At 32.0% G+C, this 24,968-nt stretch overlaps 1 protein-coding gene across 21 annotated transcripts in view; it reads right to left on the bottom strand.

The window, feature by feature from the left end:
• The window catches only part of shot (dystonin-like protein short stop), a 173,119-nt gene that overhangs the window by 86,973 nt on the left and 61,178 nt on the right, over positions 1 to 24,968 (bottom strand). For 20 of the 21 annotated variants that reach the window (XM_070649618.1, XM_070649622.1, XM_070649605.1 and 17 more), the window contains 4 exons: positions 14,984 to 15,045; positions 3,526 to 3,615; positions 3,333 to 3,460; positions 2,718 to 2,760 (listed from right to left, as the gene is read on the bottom strand). In XM_070649618.1, the coding sequence (XP_070505719.1) occupies positions 2,718 to 2,760; positions 3,333 to 3,460; positions 3,526 to 3,615; positions 14,984 to 15,045 (323 nt within the window). Of the gene's footprint in view, positions 1 to 2,717; positions 2,761 to 3,332; positions 3,461 to 3,525; positions 3,616 to 3,822; positions 3,861 to 14,983; positions 15,046 to 24,968 lie in introns of those variants that run through there. The other variant, XM_070649610.1, reaches the window with a different exon arrangement.

Below are 24,968 nucleotides of genomic sequence, written 5' to 3'. Positions count from 1 at the left end.
CCGCTTTTAGATGCCTTAGTGGTAGTTCTGCCATAAAAGCATGATCATTACCTGTTAGGGCGAGGAGCAAGTTGGAATCGTAAGGGAAGAGCTACGTCGTCATGTTGAGGTCAAGATGCCCATATATCATCTTTACAGCTTTTTTCACACAACTTTTACGGTGAAAATTCCAATTTATCTTACTGTGCCAGTCAGAGTAGCTAACCAAAAGTCTAAAACACAGTAAACTCTACTCCTGCCCATATCTCTGCCTTTTGAAAATCTAAAATTACCATTTTTGACCATACAAACACCCTTTGACGTGGGTGTATCCTAACGACTACCATAAGTTGCTCAGAACACAAAACAATTTCATCAAACTCAACTCAAACCCAATCATGATACCTATACTTTGATAAATTACATCCAGAATATCATTTAATTTAATTATAGCCTGTAAATTTTTGAAATTTTATTATGACTTGACTACATCAAATTGTGGGTTTCTATTTATAAAGTAGCAATTTCAAAAGGAAAGCTCAACAAAAGCTCAAAGTCAGATTATTATTATGAATTTTCTGACGTAGCTATTTAAGCTGGCATTTAATTTTGTTTATGGGAATATCCAGATTGTAGTTTTGAGATTGAATATTAAGCTTAGAAAATGATACAGATTTTAATGAGCTTAGATATTGAAGTGGAAATTCAGCTTTAAATTTTAACAAATTTGCTTTCAGTCTTAGACAGTCTAAACATCTGCAGCAGTGTTATATCTAAATAAATCAGATCAAATTCCTCTCGACATGATGCCTTAATCTAGCAGACACAAAAAAATAACAAATATCTTGTTGAAATCCATCAATTGATTCAGACATATCAATTAAAATGCAAAAAAAAAACTATTTTGCGCCTTAAGAGTGTCGATGGAATAAATCAAGCAAATAAGAATTTAAATTGACTAATTCGTCATTATTAGCCCACGACCAAAAAAAAATTGTATATTTTGGATGCTAATGATTGTTAATCTGATGCTTGAGGCAATCGTTGCAGAATTTGAGAATTTTTGATCAGTAATTGAGCTGATTTTGAAGTATTTACGACTAATTGATTGGAGATTAAATTTTATGCCTGAAAGCCAATTTAAAGCTGAAATTTTCATATCCAAAAAGTCAAATTAAACATCAATTTTCAATCAATTTCCTGCCATATGGTTCAGAATGTGTTGTTTCTTTATCGCCCACAAAAAATCACTCAAGGTGGAATTTCAAAATTTCTTCTTTAAGTCCACAAAAACCGACAGAGAGTGATGAAATTTGCAAAAAAAGGGGCGACACTTCCTCGGCCGAATAAATTTTATCAAAGTTTGTGTAGGCAAAAAAACATCAAAAAAAAAAATTTAAATCATTTGTCAGTCATTGACATTTCCTAAATACCATCCATAATGAAATGTATGATAAGAAATGTCATGGAAATATTGACTAATGTTTGTGTGAAGTCATCAACATTAGAAAGATAAACAATAAAAGAATTCTTATGTTTACATCAGTGGTGGACAATCTGCGTGACGCGGCACAACTTGTACTAAGCATCAATTGAAATCACCCATGACACATGGTTCTTGGCAATTTCTAGCATTTTTGACGGCTAGTGTAGCTCGTCACACAGGTTGCCCATCCCAGGCTCTCATTAATGACTTCATTATCGTTTTGGGAACATAGTTAGTTTGTGTATTAATAAAACATCAAGTGTCAAGAATGTAACATCATGATATAAAAAAAAATGAGAATGTCCTTCATCATTACGTACGCGTCTTATCATTCATCAAAAGATTTTATGGAAATTTTATAGTTAAAAGTTTTATGAATCATAAAGTAAATAAATTTATCGTGAAGACAAAAAAAAAGTTTTAATTTTGTTAAGTGATGAAACAGCTGACATGGAAGAGATTTAAATGTTTGTCGGATAGTCATTTTTGGGTATTAAATGATTCTTAATTGTTGATGTTTATTGGACATGATTTTGAGAAGTTATCTGGCTTTTAAGATAGGAATTGTGAACTTTTGAGATTTGTTTGATGGATTTATGGGCAGTATGTCCACAGAAGTGGCATTTTAGTGATGTGAATGTTGCTACAAGCATTAATTATGTCCACAATATGGGTAAACCAGAGTTCAAAGTCCACAGAAATTTGATCCGACTCAAATCAACATTTCCATACATTATCCGAATAGACTTCAAGTTCTGGTCAAGAACAAGTCATATGAGTCACCAAAACCGGAATACCAAGCAAGTCAGTTCAACTTTAAACCCCAGAACAACTTAAATTCATGATTAACAACTCATCGATCTCTCAAATCGAACAATTAAACCCAAAACCCATCAGATTCCTAAATTATTTGACATCTCCAATGACTCATAGTCGCCACTAAGTCATCACAATCATTTGAAGAAACTAATTTCAGTCTACAATATCAATTCCTTATTTGACTTATGAGTACTTCAGAAAAAATTTAAATTAGTCAAGATATTTCAGATAAATAAATCATTTGACTTTATGAGGCCGTCTTCCTCATTAGAGGAGCGTGAAATTACTTTCATTAAAAGTTTTTTAATTACTGTACAGCCTCCATTCGAAATTATTAAAATTTATTTGCACTTGTGTCGAGGTTTGTTTATATAATTTTTAACTTAATGGAGCCGAGGAAAATAACTAAAGAAATTAAATGTTGATTACTCACCTGGAAGTGCAAGATGATCGTCCAGATGAGACCCAATGTGAGTCTAGACAAGGGGAGGAAATTTATAGATAAGTTAATGAGTTTTAGGGTTGGAAAAATTGTTTAAAAATTTAAATTTCAGTTCTAAATTTTATAAAATTTAAAATAAAAATTAAAATTTCTTTGAAATTTTTAAACTTTTTTAATAAAACTAAATTTATAAGATAAAAATGGAACATTTTAACTTTTTTAAAGTTTTCAATTTTTAAAATTTATTTTTATTTTTCTTTTTGAGTTTTTTTTTTAACTTTTATAAGTTTATTCAAATTTTTTAAATTTTTTATAAATTTTTTCAAATTTATTTTTAACTTTTTTTTAAATTTTTACAAATTTTTCTAAAATTTTTTAAAGTTTTTAAAAGAATTCAAAATTGTCTAATTTTTTTCTATATTTTTTAAATTTTCTAATTTTACTTTTAGATTTATTTAGCCTTTTCAAATCTCAATTTAAAATTTTAATTTTTTAAAAAAATTTAATAATCAATTTTTTTTCAAATTTTAAACTGAAATTACTTTAAAAACTAGCAATTTTCAAAATCTAGAAATTAAAACTATCAATATTCATGAAAATACTCACTTATGATTCCCATCAACGACATCCTCAGACCGTATGTTAACCAACTTAATTTTTCTGTATCGTAAGAAGTCCAAAGCCATCTGTACATTTTGGAGCATGTGAAATCGCATTCGTCCTTTCTCTCGAGGCTAAAACAAACATAAACTCATAAGAAACTAGTCCAAGATTACCTCAATATTAAGTCATAACTTACCAAATGTTCACCGGATAATACTTCAAGTAGTGATAACAAATTGTGTCCATCTCTCAAGTCTTCGAACAGATCATCAACTCGTCTCGAGACCTGGCGTCAAAAAAATAATAAAAAAAAATATGAATGAAATTTCAGTGTAAAAATAATTTTTTTATTTGTTTTCAAACAATCAGCACTCATTCAGGAACATTCATTAATATTTATATACATTCACAATATTTATGAGGAAGAAAAATCTTTCAAGAAGATGTAAAACGAGAACAACACATGAGATGAATGACGAGCATGTGAACTTACAGGGCTTGTACAACATGGGACACCATTGATGTTTACGCATACATGAAGTAATGTGTAGTTCTGGAATAAAGAATTTCAATTTTGTGTTCAAATTTCAAAAAGTTTTTGGTTCCGAGTGAGAATTTTTTACCTTTGCAAATTTCCAATGCTTTTTTAAGTCAAAAGAGTGAGGAGAAAAAACAATTTTTTTCAAAAAATTAGTTCAAAAAGCAATAAAACATTATTTTTTATCGTCATTAAAACTGTCATCGTCATAAAAATTATGACTCTGTTGTAATTCAGAAAATAAATGAGATTTACGATTCAAGTTAAAGAAAATAATAATAATCGCAATGTTCAACACGCGACAGACAAAAAGTGCAAGCATTTATTTATAATAATCAAAAAAATAGTCTTTTGTGACAAATTGAAATGAAAAAAGGTAATAAAAAGCTTTATAATCCGCAAAAATTTATTCAATATAAATTTTCTGCATAAATTAAACGAAACATTTTATAATCATTTGAATAATAATAACAATATTCATGCAAAGATACATAAAAAGTCAATTAATACAATCTACTCGTAGTGTCAGTTATAAGTGGATTTTATTATAAATAAAAAGCGCATTGTTTTTGCTTATACTAAAGGATTAACGGCTTTACACATTTAAATTTTATAGTTATTGCAAAAAATGGCTGATTTTTTCTCACCTCGAAAAGTTTATTCCAATTTTAATCAAATTTAAAGCTTTTTAATGAAATTCTTCATTATTTTTAGTTAGTAAGACATGGCAAATACTAGACAAAACAATCTTTACTGTCTATTATGCAACATCAATCAAAATATTTCAAGAATTGACAATTTATCCACCCATTCGTTTAACCGACCATTTAACCATCAAGTCAAAATGTGTAACAAACAACAATATCCACATAAAACTGTTCCAAAAACCTTAACAATGCAAATTCTCTTTGTTGAAATTTCTAATTTACTGTATTAAATAAAAAAAAATTTACTATTCATGCTTTTGAAAATAGAAATTAGAAAGAAAATTGATGTTTTGTGAAAAGAAGTAAAAATTATGCAAGAATTTCAACATGATCATTATAATTATAAGACTTTATAAATAACTTGTAAATAATACCATTGAATATATTATTTAAATCGCGAAGAATGAAAGAAAAACTTTCCTTTTGTAAGTTACTCAATGAAAGAGTATTAAGCATGTACGAGCGTACGTTTTTCAAAGAATCTTGGATATTAAAATTGTTTCGTCTTGTGAATGAAAATGTTTATAGAGATCGATGACCTCACACCGATTGGATATGTTTTGCGGAACGTTTTGCCGGTTTATTGATTTTTTTTTACTGGGTCATGCTTTTTTATGTAATTTTTTTGAAATTTTAATTCAAATTTAAAATGTGTAAATGTTAATCTCTTTAAATTCCCACAAGACACATCTTCAATTCCAATTTTTCAACAATCATATCAAATATCCATCACAAATTGAAAGATTTACATCGCTCAAAGAAGCAATAATAGATTTAAGATTCAAAAGAAGAGAATTTTTTAGGAATAGAATGAGCCAAAATTATGGTAACAATATATATTGAGTATAAGCATTGCCGGACATATCTGTCATTGATCGATGATGGTTGAAAATTGTAGTACAAATTGATATATTGATCCCTTAATTTGTAGACTATTGTTTTGAAAAGGTTTAAAGAAGTTTAATGAAGTGTTGAAAATTGAGGAATAGGATTCTTAAAGTCGAAAAGAAAATCACAAAAATTTAACGAATTTTAAAAAATTAAATTGTAGTATTTGCTATTAAGAAAAACAAAATGGCGGTTTCTTCACTTCGAAAAGTTTTTTGCAAAATTTAACAAAATTAAAGCTTAAATTATGAACTTTGCATCATTTCCTCATAGAAAAACATGGCAATGATCATTTAGTACAGTTTTGATTCCAATTACTACAACAATAAATGAATTATAGCTCAATAAACAAATATTTCGATCATCCGGCCATTTAAACTAATCAAATCATCAACAAATACCAAACTCGCTGATCTCATCAAACCCTAAATTTCAAATCATTCAAATGACGGATGTAAAAGTAATCAATTAATTTTGTCCACGGTCATTTATGTCTATTTTTATCACTCACGAAAAATTCTACTCGCGTTGAACTTTTTCGCATAAAAATAAATTTGCATAAAAAATCGTAAACACAATTCTGTTTAATTCCTGTTCAAAATTGATTTCCTCGTCAACTGCTGACTAAAGATTTATGACCGCCTTATTTTACAGTCAATTTATCAAAAATACATAAAAAATGTTTCAAATCATCAATCGATGCAATTAATTCTCAAATAAATTGAAATTAAAGTGACTTAAATGCCTTTATTTATTTTCAGAGTCTTTGAAACTGCTGCAACAATTTTTAAGCTTCGATACAATTTTAAATTTGTCTCATAAATCAATATCGATTAATTTTTTTTTAAAGTCTTTTTTTTAATAGCCATGATCACGAGTCTTGTGAATTGATGTCAAGTTATTGCAAAAAAATGTCGAATGAAAAATTTTTTTGCTCAAAAAACCGTAAAGCAGCAGCAAAAAATTATTGGATATTCAAGCCATAACCTTTCTCATTATATCCTCATGACTAAGGCACAAGAAGCAACATCTAATGAACTTTGATAAGCAAAATTTGACAGGCACACAAAAAATATTCTATGACAAAAAAATATTATCATTCAAGTTGCAGAACTGCTGTTCGTTGTCCTTGGATATAACCATAAAAAATTATTATTTACTTCATTTATCGTCTGTTGTCACTTTTGTTATGGCTGACAAGTGTTGCTACTGTACACAAAAATTATATATCCAAGACAGACAAAGAGCATGGTCTCGAGAGTTTGCTCATATTAAATATACTCATCTACTTAAGTTGGTTCGTAAGTCGAGCTGAATCGTGAGTCGAGCTAGTTCGTGAGTCAAGCTGGTTCGTGAGTTGAGCTGGTTCATACTTCGAGCTAGTTCGTGAGTCAAGCAGGTTCATAAGTCGAGCTGAATCATGAGTCGAGCTAGTTCGTGAGTCGAGCTGGTTCATGATTCGAGCTAGTTCGTGAGTCGAGCTGGTACTTAAGTTGAGCTAGATCATGAGTCTAGTTAGTTCGTGAGTCGAGCAAGTTCGTGAGTCGAGCTGGTTCGTGAGTCGAGCTGGCTCATAGGTTGAAGTAGCACGTGAGTCTAGCTGGCTCGTAAGTCGAGTTGGCCCTTGAGCTGCTTTAGCAAAATGGTTTCCTACGTCGGTACCGAATTATTGTGATACCGACCATTGACGAGCTAGCTCAAGACCATTACTCTCAATTTACTTTGCTCTTGAGAACAAGCTCTTTGCCTGCCAGGGTATATTTAAAGTTCGCAACATCCAAAACGGCAATCAATTTGAAAATCTATGTCACCATGTGCAAAACTGATCAATTACACGAGTGAATGAATTAATTGAAATTAATCATGATAAAAAAAACTGCAGCACGTTCTTATTCGGCAAAATGGACGAGTCGCAAAATAAAATTGATGATTTATGGATTATAAATTGCAATAAAAGGAGAATATTATTTTTTTGTGTCTGACAGAAGTGAAATGGGAAATATAAAAATTATTACTCGATTTTAACTACACCAATCACTAACTGTACAGACAGCAATTTCAATTAAGTATGTTTTTTTGTAAATGTCTTACATCAACAGTGGCAATCAAATTATAGAAAAACACATGTTGTGTCTATAAACACACGATACATTCCGAATAGAGCAAAAAAAATTTTTTTTTGCAGATTATTCAATTCACTGCCTCGTTTCATTCACAATAAAAAATAAACAGCAGTGAAATAGCAGCAGCAGCAGCTACAAACAAAACACCCAAATTTGAACATAAAACCAAATTAACTTCAATCTAGTTGAGCTGCAAAGTGGCGCACAAAAAACATGACAATGAACATGACGAAGTGATGGCAATTTTATTGTCGAATGCGTCATGCTGTGTGCGATCGCACTTCATGCTGCAATTTTATTTTTGAAGGTTTTGTGTGGAAAATTTTTTTTATTTCTATTTTTAAAAAGCTTATTTTGCTGTCAATGAGAGCTTTATGGGGGTTGACAAATTGGAGTTGGGTGAATATTGATTAATTTGAGTTAGAAGCAGGCTGGTTTGGAATTTTAGGAGTATTGACATGTCGATTGCAACAGCACAATGCGGAAAATTTCAATTTTTAGGCTTCAAAGACAGCTAAAATGGGTTGTCAGTGCACTTTTATGCCATTTTGATGTTTTGCCGGGAATGTGGCAATATAAAGGCATTTTCAGGAAGACGATGGCTTAAAAGGTCATATCCACCTCGACCCTAGTCCTTTTTCTTGATATACTACCTCAATTTGATTAAAGTTTGAACTACTTCTCAAAAAACTACTGACGGTGCTCCTACAACTGTACTGTGTCGCTCGGATTTAAGCAACAATCTAATGACTTTTGGGAACATCTTGATTTTTTTAAATATTTTTTAAAACATTTTCATGTCACTTCAATAGCTTGAAACCATCAGCAGTTTCAAAGAAGGTCAATGTCCAATGATCTATCAGATCTTAGTGCCTAAGCACACAACACGCAATCATGCTAAGCAAACCCAAAAAAATCAACAGATTATACAGCGTCTAATAACCATTTAAAATCAACCCAAAAGCTAATCGCAAATTGAGCACCTCCAACCAAAAAAAAAAGCTCGGCATTAAAGAGATTTTTTATCTCAATTAAATCAAAATTTCCTCACATGTGAGTACAAAAACGCTTTAATCATTCACTTAATGATCATACATTTTTTTGTATGTGCAGTTCTCTTTTAATTTATAATGTTGCTGATCGTCAAGTCATTATAAAGTTTAAGTCATTTCCTGCGAACATTACTGAACTTGAAAAACTTTTTTTTATGTAATTTAATTGCAAAAAAAATAACAATGAAAAGATTAAGCCCAGCCCCGATTGATTAATTGTTTGATTCAATTAAATGATTTTTTTCGCCATAGCTACACGTGTCATTTTCAATTTTTGAGCAATGACATAATAAGTTAGTGTCATGGATCAATCATGGTTTCTTCCTCTTACTACATTGCCCGGGAAGTGCAACTTGTTCTTTTGGGCATTGCCACCTCGAGTTGCTTTATTTGTACAAGTTAATTTCGGATATAGTCGGTTGTAAGCCTTACCATCCCTAGTCTGTTGGGTCGCCACCCTTCAGACAAGATGCATTAGATAGCCATCTTATGAGCTTTGTCCATAATATGAACTTTTAACCTGACGCATAAAACCTGACAGTAAAAGTCGTCCAAAGAACTATTGGAATTAGGCTGTAGATAGAATACAGCGATAGAGCCAGCTTCAGGCGACTCCTGTGGGAGGTCATGGATCACAACTGATCTATACGACCAACGAAGTTTGTAAGTAAGTAAGTAAGTATCCTGGGGCATAGCTCAGTCGCCAGTGATGTATTTAGCGGTATCAAAGAATATTACGAGAAGGTGTGCACTTGACATTTGGTCAGCTTCGGAGTCAAACGTTGGCTTTCCAAATACCCTTTGACCCTTGCTACGTCACAGTTTTACCGGTATGACACGAACCTACCCTGACAATATCATTACTACTGATTTCAATCCATTTGTCCGGAATCAACAAGTGAAAAATGCGAATCCCTGCATTGTACCGCACGGGAATGTTGCCAATTTATGATGAAAGTGAAGGGATCACAGTCAAAAGAGTTTGACCATATGTTAAATCCTCATTAGTAACATCACAATGAAGCAGTCAGCACGAAATTCAATTCAATATAATAATGAAGTAAATTAATATGGACATTGACATATTGAATCATGTCTCGATTAATTAATCTTACTGCACATATGTAAGTCTCATTTGCATTATTTTTTCTTAGTTCTATGACTTCTTTATTTGAAAAAATTAATTTCCTTTCGTAGAACTTTCCCTCCCGTCACATGATGATCATTATAAAGTCAAAGCAGCATGTGAGAGACTAGATGAAAATTTTTTTTTATTCATTATTGTGATAACAATCAATGTTAATGGCTATGGCGACTTCTCTACTTTAATACAATCACTTTCTGCCTTATAATCTCATTCATTTTGGTATTGTATTTGGATGTAAGTTGTATAGCTTAACACAATGTAAAAAATGTAACTAAAATTAGTTGTTGAGTCATTAAGAAATTGGAAAAATGAATCACGAATTTTAATTTTGTTTCTATGTTTGAATGGCGCTTTTTTGGAATCGAGTGCTGGAGCCTTTTGTTTACAACTTTACAGTTGATTCATTGACTGTGTTTGCTGTTTTGTATTTGGAATCGAAATCAGGGCCTAATAGACAAAGAGCATGTGCTTGACCGTGCTTAGGAGCTTGCTCAGATTAAATATACTAAAAGAGCATGTACGTGAGCGTTGCTCTGACTTTATTCTGTTCATGAGAACATGCTAGGGAGGGGTTTTGCGGTTAACTGCTTAAGATTTGTTGTATTGATACTAAATTAGATTTGTATGGTAGTTTCTAGGGAGGGTCGGTTTAGGGGGTCTTTTTGTGAAGTCTATACTAATCCATAGTGTTTTCTAACCAACACTGCTTAATCAAACAAATCCACAAAACCAGCGTTAGCAGAAAACAGACAGTAAATCAACATGACATCTCTACCAGCTCTACCCACACACCACCCGATTATAATTCGATTAAAAATCACAAATATCCACCAACTTTCCTCTCAAAACACTCTTAACTCCATCTATCTTAAGCTTCTCATTAAAAAAATCCCATCAAATTATTTACATCAAATCTCTGAACACCACATACAGAGAACATCCCTCCGATCTGAGTTAAATTATTCCAACTTCAACAGCAGTGTGTATAAAATGTAATTTAGCGAAAGCTGGAGCTGAAGATAAAAATAAAAAAAGTTCATTAAGGTGTTGTCTCCATCTCGCTGTGATGATGACTAGCAGAGACATAAGTAAATTAAATTAAGCACAAAAACCAAAAGGAGGAAGTGAAATTCAATTATAAAGTGAAAAGAATAAAGTGTAATACCATCGGATGCTGTCATTTGTTTTAGCTGCTTATGCATGGTATGTACATTGTTATCACAAATAAGGAATGAGCGCTTATAAAATTGAATGAATTATTGGAAAGACCCCAAAACGTACCGAAATATAAAAAGAAATGAAATTGAGTCTTATTTTTGTTTCATGTTGAAACAAGTTTCTTTATGGCAACAAATCCCAGCAGTTTCAGTAACATTGTTGGTATAATGCAATGAGAGATGCTCAAATTATAAACATTTCGCGAAATGTTACAAGAGACCTTGAATGAAGTCGAACTTTTTTTTCTTATTCAAGGGGGGTCGTCCATAAATGATGTCTAGCAGATTATGAATGTTCAGACATCCTACTGACATCAAACACTGCTAAACCTACAAAATTGAACATCATATCCAAAATGACCCCAATAAACATCAGCTTTTTTTGCGAGAGCTCGAATAAAAGCTCGTATTATTGTTATTGTTAAGTCGCTTATTAAAATGTGTACTTTATAACTGACTGCTTTCGTTTTTTTTTATAGCGGCTTCTCGTATAGCGAATATTCACTTTTTTATGATTTGATAAGTAATGATCTGGGCTGAAGAAATGAAGGGAAAATCGGAAGATATCAAATATCTGTCGGAAGAACTTTATGAGCTTTTTTCTCATAAATGGATTAATTTGATTGGGTTTTGCATTTTTGATGTAAATGTCTGCTGTGTTATGGATTAGGAGATGCATGAAGATTGATTGAACTTAGATAGTGCGTATAGTATGGAAAAATTGAAAAATTTGTTTTTTGTCAATTCTCTTGATTTTAGCTGGATAATCTAGTGTTTAACAGATGCTTGCCACTTTTTTGATCAAGATTAAGATTAGATTTAAGCATTTTCTGTACAAAAAAGCTGTTTAAATTGCAATTTACTTTTCGAAGTGAGAGAAAAAATTCAAATTTGAACTGAAATTTCGCAACAGTTTAATTCTAAAAATGCGTCATTCCACTATTATGACACAACTCTTTCCTTCATTATTCTCTTAATAAATAATAAAAATATTTTTACTTCTTCGAACTCCGGTAAAGTAACCTAAATCCAATATGGAATAACATTATTTCGCAAAAAGGAAACAAAAAGAGCGAAAAATATGAAAGAAATGTTCACAAAAGGAGAAGAAATAATACAAATTAATAATGAAAATTTCATACAAGACTAACAATGATGGTCATTGTACTTTCTTAATAATAATAAAGAAGTTAAATATTATTTTGACATGCATATTAAGGAGCGAATCCGAATGAATATTCGCATTCAAGGGATCGAGTTAAACGAAGCTAAACTAATTTATTGCAACATTTTTGGTGAATTTTTAATGTTCAAAAGATGTAAAGCTTGTTGCGAATTATATGACTATAATTTAAATATTTTTAAATAATAAATTCTGTTCGTAAATGGCAACAAAATTTTAAAATTCAGAAGTACTTTTAGGATCTGTGCATTGTATTATTACAAGTGAAAAAATAAACATGTTAAATTGAGGATAAATAAGCAGGAAAAAGTTGTGAAGAAGAGAAATTGCATCTTTACATTCCTGATTATTGCTTGATTATCGACATTTTTTGTGAATTGTTCATGAGAATGAGTAATATCCTTAGTCATGTGAAATCGGATTCAAGACGGACATAACGAACATTTCGAAGACAAGATCTCCAAAATCCTCAAAATTTCTCATCTAAGAAGAAGCTTTAATAGCCAAAGAAACTCAGATTTTGAGAATTTTCCACAATATGAACAGAACATTCCGCAAATATGAGTATAAAATCTCAGAATTATTAATCCAAATTCATTCTGAGAAAAAGTTCTTCTTGTTTTGGGGATGGTTGTTCATAAATGATGTCATGTTTTGTCCATTTTTGGGGGTTGTATGAGCTGAGCGACATAAATAAAGAAGGTTCCTTCTCGGAACTACAGAAGCTAATCATACAAACGACATAAATGAAGAAGGTTCCGGCACGGACAATTAAAGGCTTCGCAAAAGCTCCTTAATCAACATCAAATTGAAATCGCCTTAAATTCGTCCATTTGGTTGCCAAATGGAGGCTTTCTTTTGGTGTTGATAAATGAGGATTAGCGGAGCCTTTAAAGTTTCGTGGCGGAGTAATCTTCATTTGTGTCGCTTGGGAGATGAGCATCTGTAATTACGTGATGCACAAGAGAAGGATCCACGAGAGAAGGATCCACAAGAGAAGGATATCCACAATTTTGCAACAGACTCGAATAGTTGATCACGAACTTAAAACGAATCCAGCACCAATTCAATGTCAAACCAGCCTGAAGCCAGATTTCTAATCAATTGACCAATTTGTCATATTCAAGATACATCACTTATGAACAACCCCCCCAATAATGAAAATGAAAGAACTAATCCGCTCTCAAGAAGAACGTCACAATCCGCAAAAATATGTATAATAAACATAAAAACACAAGAATCGCAATATCAATTCAAATGAGACTAAAACAAAAAGAAAATTCAAAAAATATTTTGTATCATGCAGCACATGCACGTCTACATGTATAATATGCAGCATATGAAACTAAGTAAGCCACTGAAAAATAAAAGATGTTGATCGTCAAACAAAAAAAAACCCAAAAAAGAATGAATAACCATATGATCTTTGATTTATGAGAACAAAAGGCACATTAATTCTACAAATATATACTAAGTAAACGGCATCGAACGAAAAGGCTGAAGATATGTGAAAGTATTCTTTCAGCTGATGCATGCCTCATACGATATTAATGCTGGGAAAATAACACAATAAGATTGTAAATAAATAATAAAAGAGAGACGAAAAAGGAAAGAAAAAAAGACGGGAAGGCACATTTCGCATACTGCACACAAACATACACACAGCCTGTTGCAGTTTGGTAAAAAGCGAATAAAACAAGAAATTAAATTGAGAAATTTTAATTCAAAATAATTTAAATATCTTAAAAAAGAGAAATGGAATTGGATTGAAAAGTTTGTTGGATTCTGTTGCTATGGGGTGAGTGGTTGGAGGGTATTAGGCTGCTAGGAAGGCATAAGGCGTTGAAAATGCTAAAGAATTTCACTAAATCAGGTTTGAGGTGAGATTCACGTCTGCTTGTCGCCGTTTTTTTGGCATTTTTTAAGCATCTCTATGATACTACATCAATTAACCGACCGAGCAGCATAGTGTAAGTGCCAAGGCACCGATTGGTCGCAAAATTGATGGCACGACATGAATATATTTAAATCCGACTTTTTAGATGACAAGATATCATGCGGTAGGCTAATGAACTTATTAGAGCTGTCGATAGAGATATTTTCACATTTGGAACCGGTAGTCAAGATAGGAGCAGCTTCAAACGCCGACTAATGGAGACCATGGATCAACTTTGATCTGTACGGCCAACGAAGGAAGTAGGTAAGTACGTGAATATGCCCAGACTGCACCATACAACAGCAATTTTAGCCATATTTTGGCAATACGTAATGAAATTTGCCTCAACATCCAACTCGGCCTACCACATCAACCTTACCCACCCAGTCATCCATTCATCTGTTCCAATAACTAGAACACAACCTTCAATTAAAGAAATAATGCTCAACAATTTAAATCTTCTTCTTAAAAATTTCTCGCAATTTATCATTCCAGCACAGTCAGTAAATTTGAAAGAAGAGAAGAAAGAAGAAGGCATGAAAAAAAAGCGGAAAAAAAATATTGTTGGCGACTCAAAGTAACTAACGATAGGTCGAGGCCATTTGTTACTATAAATTATCGTGTCAAACTATCGCGCGCGGGTAAAATAAATTTTTTTTTTTTTGCGGGAGATCCAAAACTTTTCTTTCCCATTCCTTTCATTGAGTGCCACACTAAGAAATTCACATTCAATTCATTCAGAAATAAAAAAAAAGCAAATAGACATAACAGAAACAGTAACAAGCACACACAAAGCTCAAAAAAAATAAAAAATAAGAAGTAAAACATGTGAGGAGATAAAGCAAAAAAGAATCGTGAATTACCTTTTTCAAATGTTTGTTGACCCATTTTGTGAAAGTTTTCTTTTGGATTGCATCGCGTTCGTCTGTAACAGAAAAAAGGAAGAATAAGAAGATTAGAAATAAAATTATAATTATATACATTTTTTAACAGAGTGAAAATGCAGCAATAGCAAAAAAAATTTTAATTGTTTTTTACTCTCTGCTACTGCTGACTAACTCCTGACTGACTGCTGTTAAATGAAGTAGAAAAATCGTTTTGAAGATAATTTTTGACATCATTTAATCGTACAAGGTTTAGAAACTTGGGTGGCAGTGCTGTAGAATGGCGAACTATGGCAATAAGAGGCTTCATGTCTTTTTGAGTATCGGCATAGTCCGCAGTATAAGAAATTGACTTTGGTTTCTGGAATATAATCTATTAAGGTTAGTTTTATGGAATTCTCAGGAATTTTCCACAGTAAATTGACTTTTATGCAACTTAAAGCATGTCCAAATAGCACAAATTGGTCAATCGATCCCAAATCCAGCAACTGGCCATCCCTACTCTAACTTGGTGTTGGATTCAGTTAAAATCTTCCTTCCGCCACCATGTCAGAGTCATTTAGGCCTGATGCCGACTTGGGATCAACCGATTTGCGAATAACCAACTTGTGCTACTCGGGATGCATAGTATATCTTAGGAATACAGCTTAGTATCCTCAAGATTGTCCCAAAAAGCACGTTGTCCCAAAAAGCGATTATGCTACCATTCCGTCACCGACACAAGTGGACATAAGTATGTTATAAGTAGTTAAAGGCAAGTCAAGGTCTAGAAGATGGCCAGTTCTAACGGTTTTTTGTCCACTTCGACTACCTAGCGGTTATGAGACTCAATAAAATCTGACTACACATCAGAGTCACGCCGGATTGAGGACACAATTCCTCAACTTTTATGCCATGTCTCTTTTACTTTGCCATGTCCCTTTCAACTACATCCTGAAGTATATCCTTAGTCATTCCCATATCCATTCCTCAAGTTTCTAATCCTCGTCTGCATTGCACATTAAGAAACATAAACAAAACGCTCTGGCTTTCATTAAATGCTATTTCAGCATTGGCCCACACAGTCTGTCTCTTAGACACTTTTTTTATTGCTTGGCTTAGTTTGCAAATTGAAAAAGTTTTTGTTAGATTATTAATTTTCGTCTCGTTTCTTCGTACGCATTTCAAAACTCCAAACTCAATTTATTGGTTGTATTATTTTGCAAAACTTTTTATTTGAACAGCAAATTCAATAAATTTTAAAGTCAAAAAGTATATAAATTCAATTGTGAATGTGGGATAATGCATAAATATAAAAATAATAAATTAAATTGTATTATTTGAATAAATTTTAGATCAATTTACTCCCCAGTGAATAAGTTAATGATATTGTAAAGAATACAATTTAATATGTGGCAATTTATTGGGGTTCCTTGTGGATGTTTTGGGTTGGATTTGTGGATTTTTAGTGGATTTTTAGGTTATGGTCTTAATCTGGACATCACAAGGAGTAGAATAGGCGTAAATAGAGTCTAAGGTTAACAAAACTCGAGCATGGGACCGGATTTAATCAAATCTGGACCATTCTAGAGCCATACTGGCCTTGTGCCATCAAATTCCCGTTTTCCTAGCCTAAATTGTCCTAAATCCGATACCTAACCTCAATTTTTATCTTATGATTAAGGAACTCATTTGGTGAAATTTGGAACTATACAAGAATCATGCCATCCTGATTTTGGATTTGGAATCGACCACCCGACTAAAGCTCCTCGACTGTCATCAAATTCCCGCTTCCCTTAACCTCAATCGTCAAAAATCCGAACCCTAACCTCAAAATTTATCAAATTCTCCCCCATAAAATCCCCCTAAAGATCAGCTATAGCATATAATTGAACTAATAATAGCTGCTATTACTATAAACATCAAAAACTACATAAAAGGTTTTATGAATGAATTTAATTAGTGACTAAAGATATGTAATTTAATTTAATTGAAACTGGTTCGGATTTTAATTTTTTCTCAAATTTATTTTAACTGACTTTTATTAATCAAATTTATTTGCACGTTTTTAAATTGAAGTTATATAACTTTTTTTGTGTTATTGTGTGGGGTTAAATTGCTTTGGAATGAGATGCAAAAATAAAGGTTGAAAGCTTTAATAATTGTTATGAATTTATGTTAATGGGTATTTTGGCTTGGCAGAATGCAAAGTTTTAAAGTTTTTTGTGCTGAATGATAGCTTGAAGTGTTGTTTAAGAATAATTAGTAATTTTCGTTAAATTTTTGAAGGGTTTGGATGATTTTTGGATGGACAGACATTTACAATCCCTTATTTACGGTAAGACACGTACCCTAACAGGCAAAGTGACCATTTTTAGGTACCGAAGTGGTCTTTCTGTACCATGTAAGCTTGCTTTTTGCCTGCTAAAAGAAATTGCACTGACGGTACCGTGCACTGACGACTGTTATTTATGCATTTTTATGGTGAAATTTGAGGTTCAGCACATTGTGTTGCTTAGATCCAACCAACATAATTGAGAAAAACTACATCACAGACTGATTTGTTAACACTAAATGTACTTGAGGCTATTTAATGCAAAACTGAAGTCAATTGCAACTTTTCTAAAGCTACAAAAAGATAACTTCCATTTGATGTCATCAAAAGTGTCTATGACGGACCCTTCTTCAACAATGTCGCTCGGATTAGATTGGTAGAACACACCAGAATACTTTAATAACCAATGGCTGCCGACAGTTCTTATTCTTCGAAATTGGTTCTTATTCTTCGAAATCGAAATTTCGAAATATCACTTTTTTCAAATAAAAAATGACAGTTGAAAAAAGTTTTTTTGCTTTAAATGCTAATTTATCTCTGAATTTACCTTTTATTTGATATTAACCGATATTAAATATCACACTATGGTGTTTTTAACCATGTTTTGTCTATTTTAAGAGAATTATTGCATAAAATATTTCCATTTGCAAATTGTGTTTGTAATGAATATAAACAAACATTTTTGTTTACAAATTTTGCAAAAATGAAAATTTGTGAAAATTTTCTTAATTTGAAGCTTGAAAATGATTAGAAGCAATTCTTTAGGTTTATTAGATACTAAGAAAATGATTAAAATCATGACAACGGAATGATTAAGCATGAAAATTGAGATTTTATCAATAATATATAAATTTGCATTTTCGAAGAATTTCGAACGTCATTCGAACAAAAGTGCGGGAAAATCAGAATTTCAAAAAAAATAACGTCTCTCATTCTTATAGGCAGTCATTGGTTTAATAAAAATGTACAGTTTCTCCAGCATCTCATAAATCTTAAAGACCCAAAAAAAGCTAATTCCACCCAAAAGCATCAAGTTCAATAAAATTTAATAATCCCCGAAAGTCATTTCAATTGATTAAAATTTACATAAATTAATTTTTATTGAATTTTGAGTTAAATTAAATGATTGCAAGTCATTGCACTTGCTACTCAATGTAAAGTTCAATTAACTCAAATATTTTGTCAATCCAACAATAAAAACTGTTCATTGCCATCTAAATCTAATAAAACATAAATTAATATGCGAGAATAATGAGGCATTTGGGTATTTTAAATATTGAATATTAATCAGTTCACGTGTAGCATATAGGCATGAATATATTAATCATTTTATGATAATAAACAGCCAATTAAGGTTGAGATAGTCTTCTGCCCGAGTGGATTTAGGTATCTTCTGACTAGCTTGAGGATGAAAACTATAAATTGAGACTAAAATTATTCCAAAAACTTTTTTTGTTTATACCCAAACTTCTTACTGTTTCATGAACTAATTACATTTGCTTAAATTAGCCATTAAAATTTATGCTCCTAAAGATGCTAAAGCCATTAACTACCAAGTCATTGCATGAGTAATGAAATTTAGTGTCAGGAAGTAGATTTTAACTCTGAATTACATCTAGACGGCTAAGTTCGTGCTTGCAAAACATAACAAAACTCTCAATTTCCCTTCATAATCTCAACGGCTTGATCAACTTCATCCAGCATAAATTCACATTCAATATGACATTGAGGCAATAAATTCAAGTATCATTAAGCAAATTCTCAATTATTTTAAGACTAAACTTTCGAATATAGAACCAATAAATATTCAATCAATGCTTAATGTTCCTTCAAATTATAAATATACCAAATGTGTGCTCGATATATGAGAACCCATAATTAGAGATCTGTAGGAACTGTATCATTTTCATAAGTGCACTAATTTCGTAAACAAAATTGGGTGCTGGTTGATACTTGAGAACATTTAATTATTATTATTATTATGTTAAATTTATTGTGAGTCAATGAGTTATATGATATGACATGATGCTATCTAATTAAGATGATGCATAAATTTTTGGGAAAATTAGATTAATATTATTATGAAAATCATAGATGAGAAAGTGCAGAGATAATTGAGTAAGTTAGTCAATTTTGATGACTGACTTGAGAGTGATTTTGGATGGAAATTAGGAATTTGATTAGGATGGCTTGTTTTAATATTGATCAGATGATGCTTATGTCAGTTTATGTGCTTTAATCCCTTAGATGGAGAGGATTGCAGGCTGTTTATGGTTATAATTAATCCAGAAGGTGGTGATTGACATGACAAAGAATAGTTTAGGACTATTTATGATTCTAAAGCAATGTAGCATTTCCCGAATAGCACTAGTCGGTTAGTTGATCAAAAATCCGACCCCAGACCGGCTAAACTCTGACTTGGTGTCGTATTTCGTTCAAATCCGGCACCATGTCCAATTTACACCGTTTTGGAGTCAGATTTCGGATCGATTAACCGACTTGCACTATTCAGGCATATTCATCATTTTGTCATGGCCACACAAGACCCCTATTACGTCCCAGTGTCCAAAAATGTCAATTCTAAACAGACATTCCAAAAGAACAATCCCCAAACAAGCCAATCTATTAACATTTCAATTAAAACAAATTCTGACATCAACAACACTTCGAAAATCTCAATTAAATCCACACTTTTACCTCTAACTAATTCCACATACCCCCCATCAATTCCATTAAGCCCACTAATACCCATGTTAACTCAATTATAATATAATAAAAAAAGCTTATTAATTCACTTTTAATTGCGAAATTTTCACAACAATTCTTTGTATGATTAATAAACAATCTCATTGTATTCAGTGGATAGTCTAGTCTATTGTCTTAAAGAACAAACTTCAGTTCATCACACGTATTCGCAATGTTAGATAAATTTATAGTTTTTGGAAAGAAACTAATAAAAATTCTTTATGGCATGGCAGGCAAAATAAGCATTTGTGTTAAATTATTCACGTTCTTTATATTGCCAACAATATAAAAATAAGAGTAAACAGCTTCCCGAAAATGGAAAGTCTTAAAAGAACCAAAAATTAGCTATAGGAGGAATTATGTGCTTGATGAGCCCTCGCACCTAACAAAATCTTCGATCGTCTGAAGATTCGGAGATGAAATTAACGATTAATATATCAAACAAATTTTTGTATATGCGTGAGTGGCTTAGGAAATATTGGCACTTAAAACTATTAAATTAGTCAATAAATCCACTTGAGAATATGTGAGAATTAAATGCGGGAATGAACAATTGAATTGAGAATTTTAACTGGATTTTTGGATATTTATTGGATGCTGAGTATGAAATTAGGAAATATTTGTGAATTTATGTCCAGTTTCCCGGATGATGCAAATGAAAATGGGTCTGTCAAAGCTTCCATCTCAGTTTCACATGAAGGAACATTGCGGTAGTTTGACCAGAGGCTTTTTCATTTGTGTCACTTGGATTTCTACCAGTTTGTCACTAGAAGTGATCCTCAACATCAAGAACTAGAGTAGCTCGACCTTCCAAGTTCCCAACAACTTGAAATAATACAAAAAACCCTTCCAGCCAGTGTTGGTATCAGAATTTCACATTTTCTTACAAATTCTGAGTCAAAGATGTCCAGGATCTTGCCTCAAGTCTCATCTGAGACTCATTTAAGAACAAGCTCACCGGGACTAACCAGAACATATACCAACCCTGCCTAAAATATTCAAACAAACCCAAAATTAGTCCCAAATATCTTCATTCCTTCATCTACTACAACATCATATTGACAAATCATTAACAGCACAATTATTAAGCTAGAAAAAAAAAATAATATGGATATATAGTCAGTTAGTGTGTGATACAGACAACAAAGCGATAATTATTTGCTAATAAATTTCATCATCATAACTATCTTATATGCTGTATATTTGTGTGTATGAAGACTCTTTTTTTTAAGAACTTTATTGACATTTACGTGTGGAATCGAACGATACGAATATTATGCGCAGAGGAGATAACAAAAATATATCTGAAGACAATAACAAATGAAGTGATTAAGTAAAGAACTCGTTAGTTCGCATTAAATTTACATAAAAATCAGTTTTTAGGTTGTTTGTGCTCTCATTTTTTTTTTTTTGGGACGGATTAACAGAATAATTATGTGAGGACAGGTTGTAACGGCTATATAGACGATGTATCTAGAGATTTTTTGTAAAATTGATGATACTTGCAGATAAATACTTGGATATGGTTTGAAACTGTTCTTGAAATTTGCATTAGAAGTTGAATTTTTTAAAACTTTTTGAATTTTATGAACAAATTGACTGAAAATTTTAGATTTCAATGGTTGTTTAGACTTTAAAATTGAAAAGAAAATTCACAATGACCTTCAGAATTTTTCTTTAATTCTGAATTTAACAGACAATGATGGCCGAACTGGCAAAGCAAAAGAGACAATGTTGGACATTCAATGCGTCTACCAATGAGCCCATGAGTGTCTAAGTCCAGTGTTTTCTACACTTTTTGGGACATTGTACACCCTGGCATGATATACAACTTATGGAATTATCAAAAAGAAGCCACAATACTCAGTTTGGACAACACTGGCCTAAGCAAAGCAAGTAAGTGAGTGAGAGACAATCAGCATGCTTACATGATGCTATTCGTGATATCATGTACGTATTCTAATAGTCAGTTAGGATTTAAAGTTGTAGTTGTGACTTCTTCCAATAATTATCAAGATCGAAGCCACGAAAAGAACATAAGTATCAATATCCAAGAATCTACTCAGTTAGACATCAATAACTTTTAAACTCCAATACAATGTTGCAAAAATATCCCCAAATTCCTCGCAACTATGCATTCCAAGCACACAGCTTGAGCTAAACCTCCCAAAAATAACCAGAATTCCAAAAACATTATCAACAGTCATTCAGACTCATCGGCAATTTCATATTGATGTTAATGAATGAATAAACTGGCTAAATATTTATACATAAATTATAAGACCCGATATTGATTTTTTTTTTTTGATATCACGTCGCAGTGAAATGAAAGGAATCGCAAAAAACCAGTCCACAGTCAAAAAAAAAATATTGGAAGCAGAAGACACGAAAGAAATCTTCAGATCAAGGTCATATTTTTGTCAGAACTGAAGTCAAACTTAAGAATCTGATAAAGTTTTGAGATGAGAGAGCAAGAAGACATAAAAATACAAGAAGCATCTTCACGTTCTCAACAGATTAACAAAAAAAAAAAAAAAAAAAATCTGCGTGTGATTAAAAGTAAAAGAAGAAGTCACCTATCCTCTCTCTCTTTACTTTACCGTCTGTAACGACGAAGAAGAAGGAAGAAAAAAATTTATCTTTTCAAGGTTTTTAATTAAGTTGGAATTTCAATGCGATGGAATTTTCTTTGGAAGTACGAAATGTGATAACATTAAAATTATTAATGTAATTTAGGTACAGAATAAAAAAAAGTTTTGAAATTGGAATTCTTTTGCAGACTATTTTTAGTGATGATTTTTGGAGATTTTTTGGACTGTGAAATTGAATTTTATAGAAAAATCTTTTGACGTATTTTAACCGTCATTCTAGGAAATCTAGCTTGAGCCAACCTAAGATTTGATGCTTGAGCACTTCAGTAACTAAACCTAAACAATATTGTGCGGGAAGTTTCATTGTTGGCCTTTAAAATGAGTCGAACATAGCCTTTACGTTGTCGTAAGGTCACATTATTGTCTTGCCATCAAAAGAGTGATATTACTGTGACCAGAGTTGGCAGGACTTTTTAGTCCGAACTCCAAAAGTCCCAAAAGTCCAGAGTTTGAAAGTCCGGACTCCACTTTGAAGTCCTGCCAACACAGTCTGTGACTTAGCGACTACAATGTGTTTCTCAGGATTCAATCCTCAGTTCAAGATGCAGCAGAGAGTGACGTCAGCCAAATCATACATCAAACCCCATCCACACCTAGAAGTTACCTCAATTAAACACCCGAAATTCAAAAATTCTACATGCAGCATTGTGCAGACAGTGACGTAAATTGGGTTTCTGAAGGAATCGTAGCAGAAAATGGAAGTTTCCGAATAATGGATCCTGATTAGGACTCGAACTCACGTCCTACAACTTTTGATTTGCATGATTCAGCCACTGGGCTATCTTGGCTTATTCAACTACTTTGCAAATTGCCATATATAATTTATACAATTCTTCATACTAATGCACTTCCATAAATTAATGCACTCAGCCTTAAAAATCATGTCCAAAAATCAAGTCAATCCTAATATTTGCTTCAAAAATATTCAAATTTCCTAAAAGTCCTATCATGAATCTTCAACAAATCCCATCAAGAATGAAAAGTAGCTGTCTTATTCAGTCAAACAAAAATCAACATCTTTGATAAGTCCACAAAAATTCTCTCAGAACAGTTTGCAAAAAATAAGATAACGTAAATATTCAATATCATGACTATATCATCTTCGTCTCAGATGAGACAGAAACTCAAATACAAAAAAAAAAATGAGATTTGCAGAGCAGTAATCTCGTTTAGAGAACAATGTTTGATATCAAATAAAAAGCTCAAATAAATCAGTCAGCACGAGGAGTTTATTTAAATTAAATGTAGATTTTCTAATTCCTTGATTTATGGATTTTAGTTTTTTTTTTGTGTAGTTGAATATTTATGAGCTGTAAGGATGAATGGATTTGAAAATAAGATGAAGTTTTTGGGTGAATTTATGATGTGAAATTGTTGCTGGAATTAAGTTTGATGAGATTTATTAGAGATATGTCTGATTTTGACTTGTAGGAAGTGATCAACTACTGGACATTTTGAATTGTGGTAAAATTTTGCAAATATTCGAATATTTTTAAGCAACTAGATGCATTTGGCACCCAAAATTGAAGGATAATTAGCAAAATCATATATCAAACCCCCTTCACACCTGGAAGTTTCCTCAATTAAAATCTAAATTTGATCAACTAATTGGATTTGATGCTTAAAATAAAGTTTAGGTATGAAATGATGAATCTAATCACTTGAGTCATACATAATACCCCCTTTACACCTGGAAGTTATCCAATTTAAATTCCAATTTAGACAATAAATTGCATTTGGTACCCAAAATGAAGTTTAGGAATGAAATGATGAATCTAATCACAAAAATCATACATCATACCCCCATTACACCTGGAAGTTTCCTAAATTATAATCCAAATTTGGACGACTTATTGGATTTGGTATCTAAAATAAAGTTTAGGAATGAAATGATGAATCTAGTCACCAAAATCATACATCATACCCCCTCCCCACCTGGAAGTTAGTTCAATTAATCCCCCAACTTAAAGAATTCAACTCAATTTGCTGTATTTTTTATTACCCGTACACAAATGCACTTTTTAATGGGATTTCCTTAAATCGTGACTTAAAAAATTACATATAAATTATCGATAAGCAGTCTTTATTGACTTCTCAAGCACACAAGAATAACCAAAAAAAATTATAAATGCATCGAAAATTTATCTGTTCTGTCTCTTTGCTCCTGCAAGAATTTTTTTTTGGGTTCTCTGCAGCACAGAGTCATGCAGATAAAAAGATTTGTTCCTCACAATCAATATCCAATAAACAAAAT

This window comes from Chironomus tepperi, unplaced genomic scaffold, assembly GCF_022539635.2.
Source record: "Chironomus tepperi strain 1889 unplaced genomic scaffold, CSIRO-AGI_Ctep_v1 contig_427, whole genome shotgun sequence".
In the NCBI taxonomy this organism is placed as follows: domain Eukaryota; kingdom Metazoa; phylum Arthropoda; class Insecta; order Diptera; family Chironomidae; genus Chironomus; species Chironomus tepperi.
The sequence above is the reverse complement of the archived record's forward strand: the minus strand, read 5'-3'. Positions and strand labels throughout refer to the sequence as shown.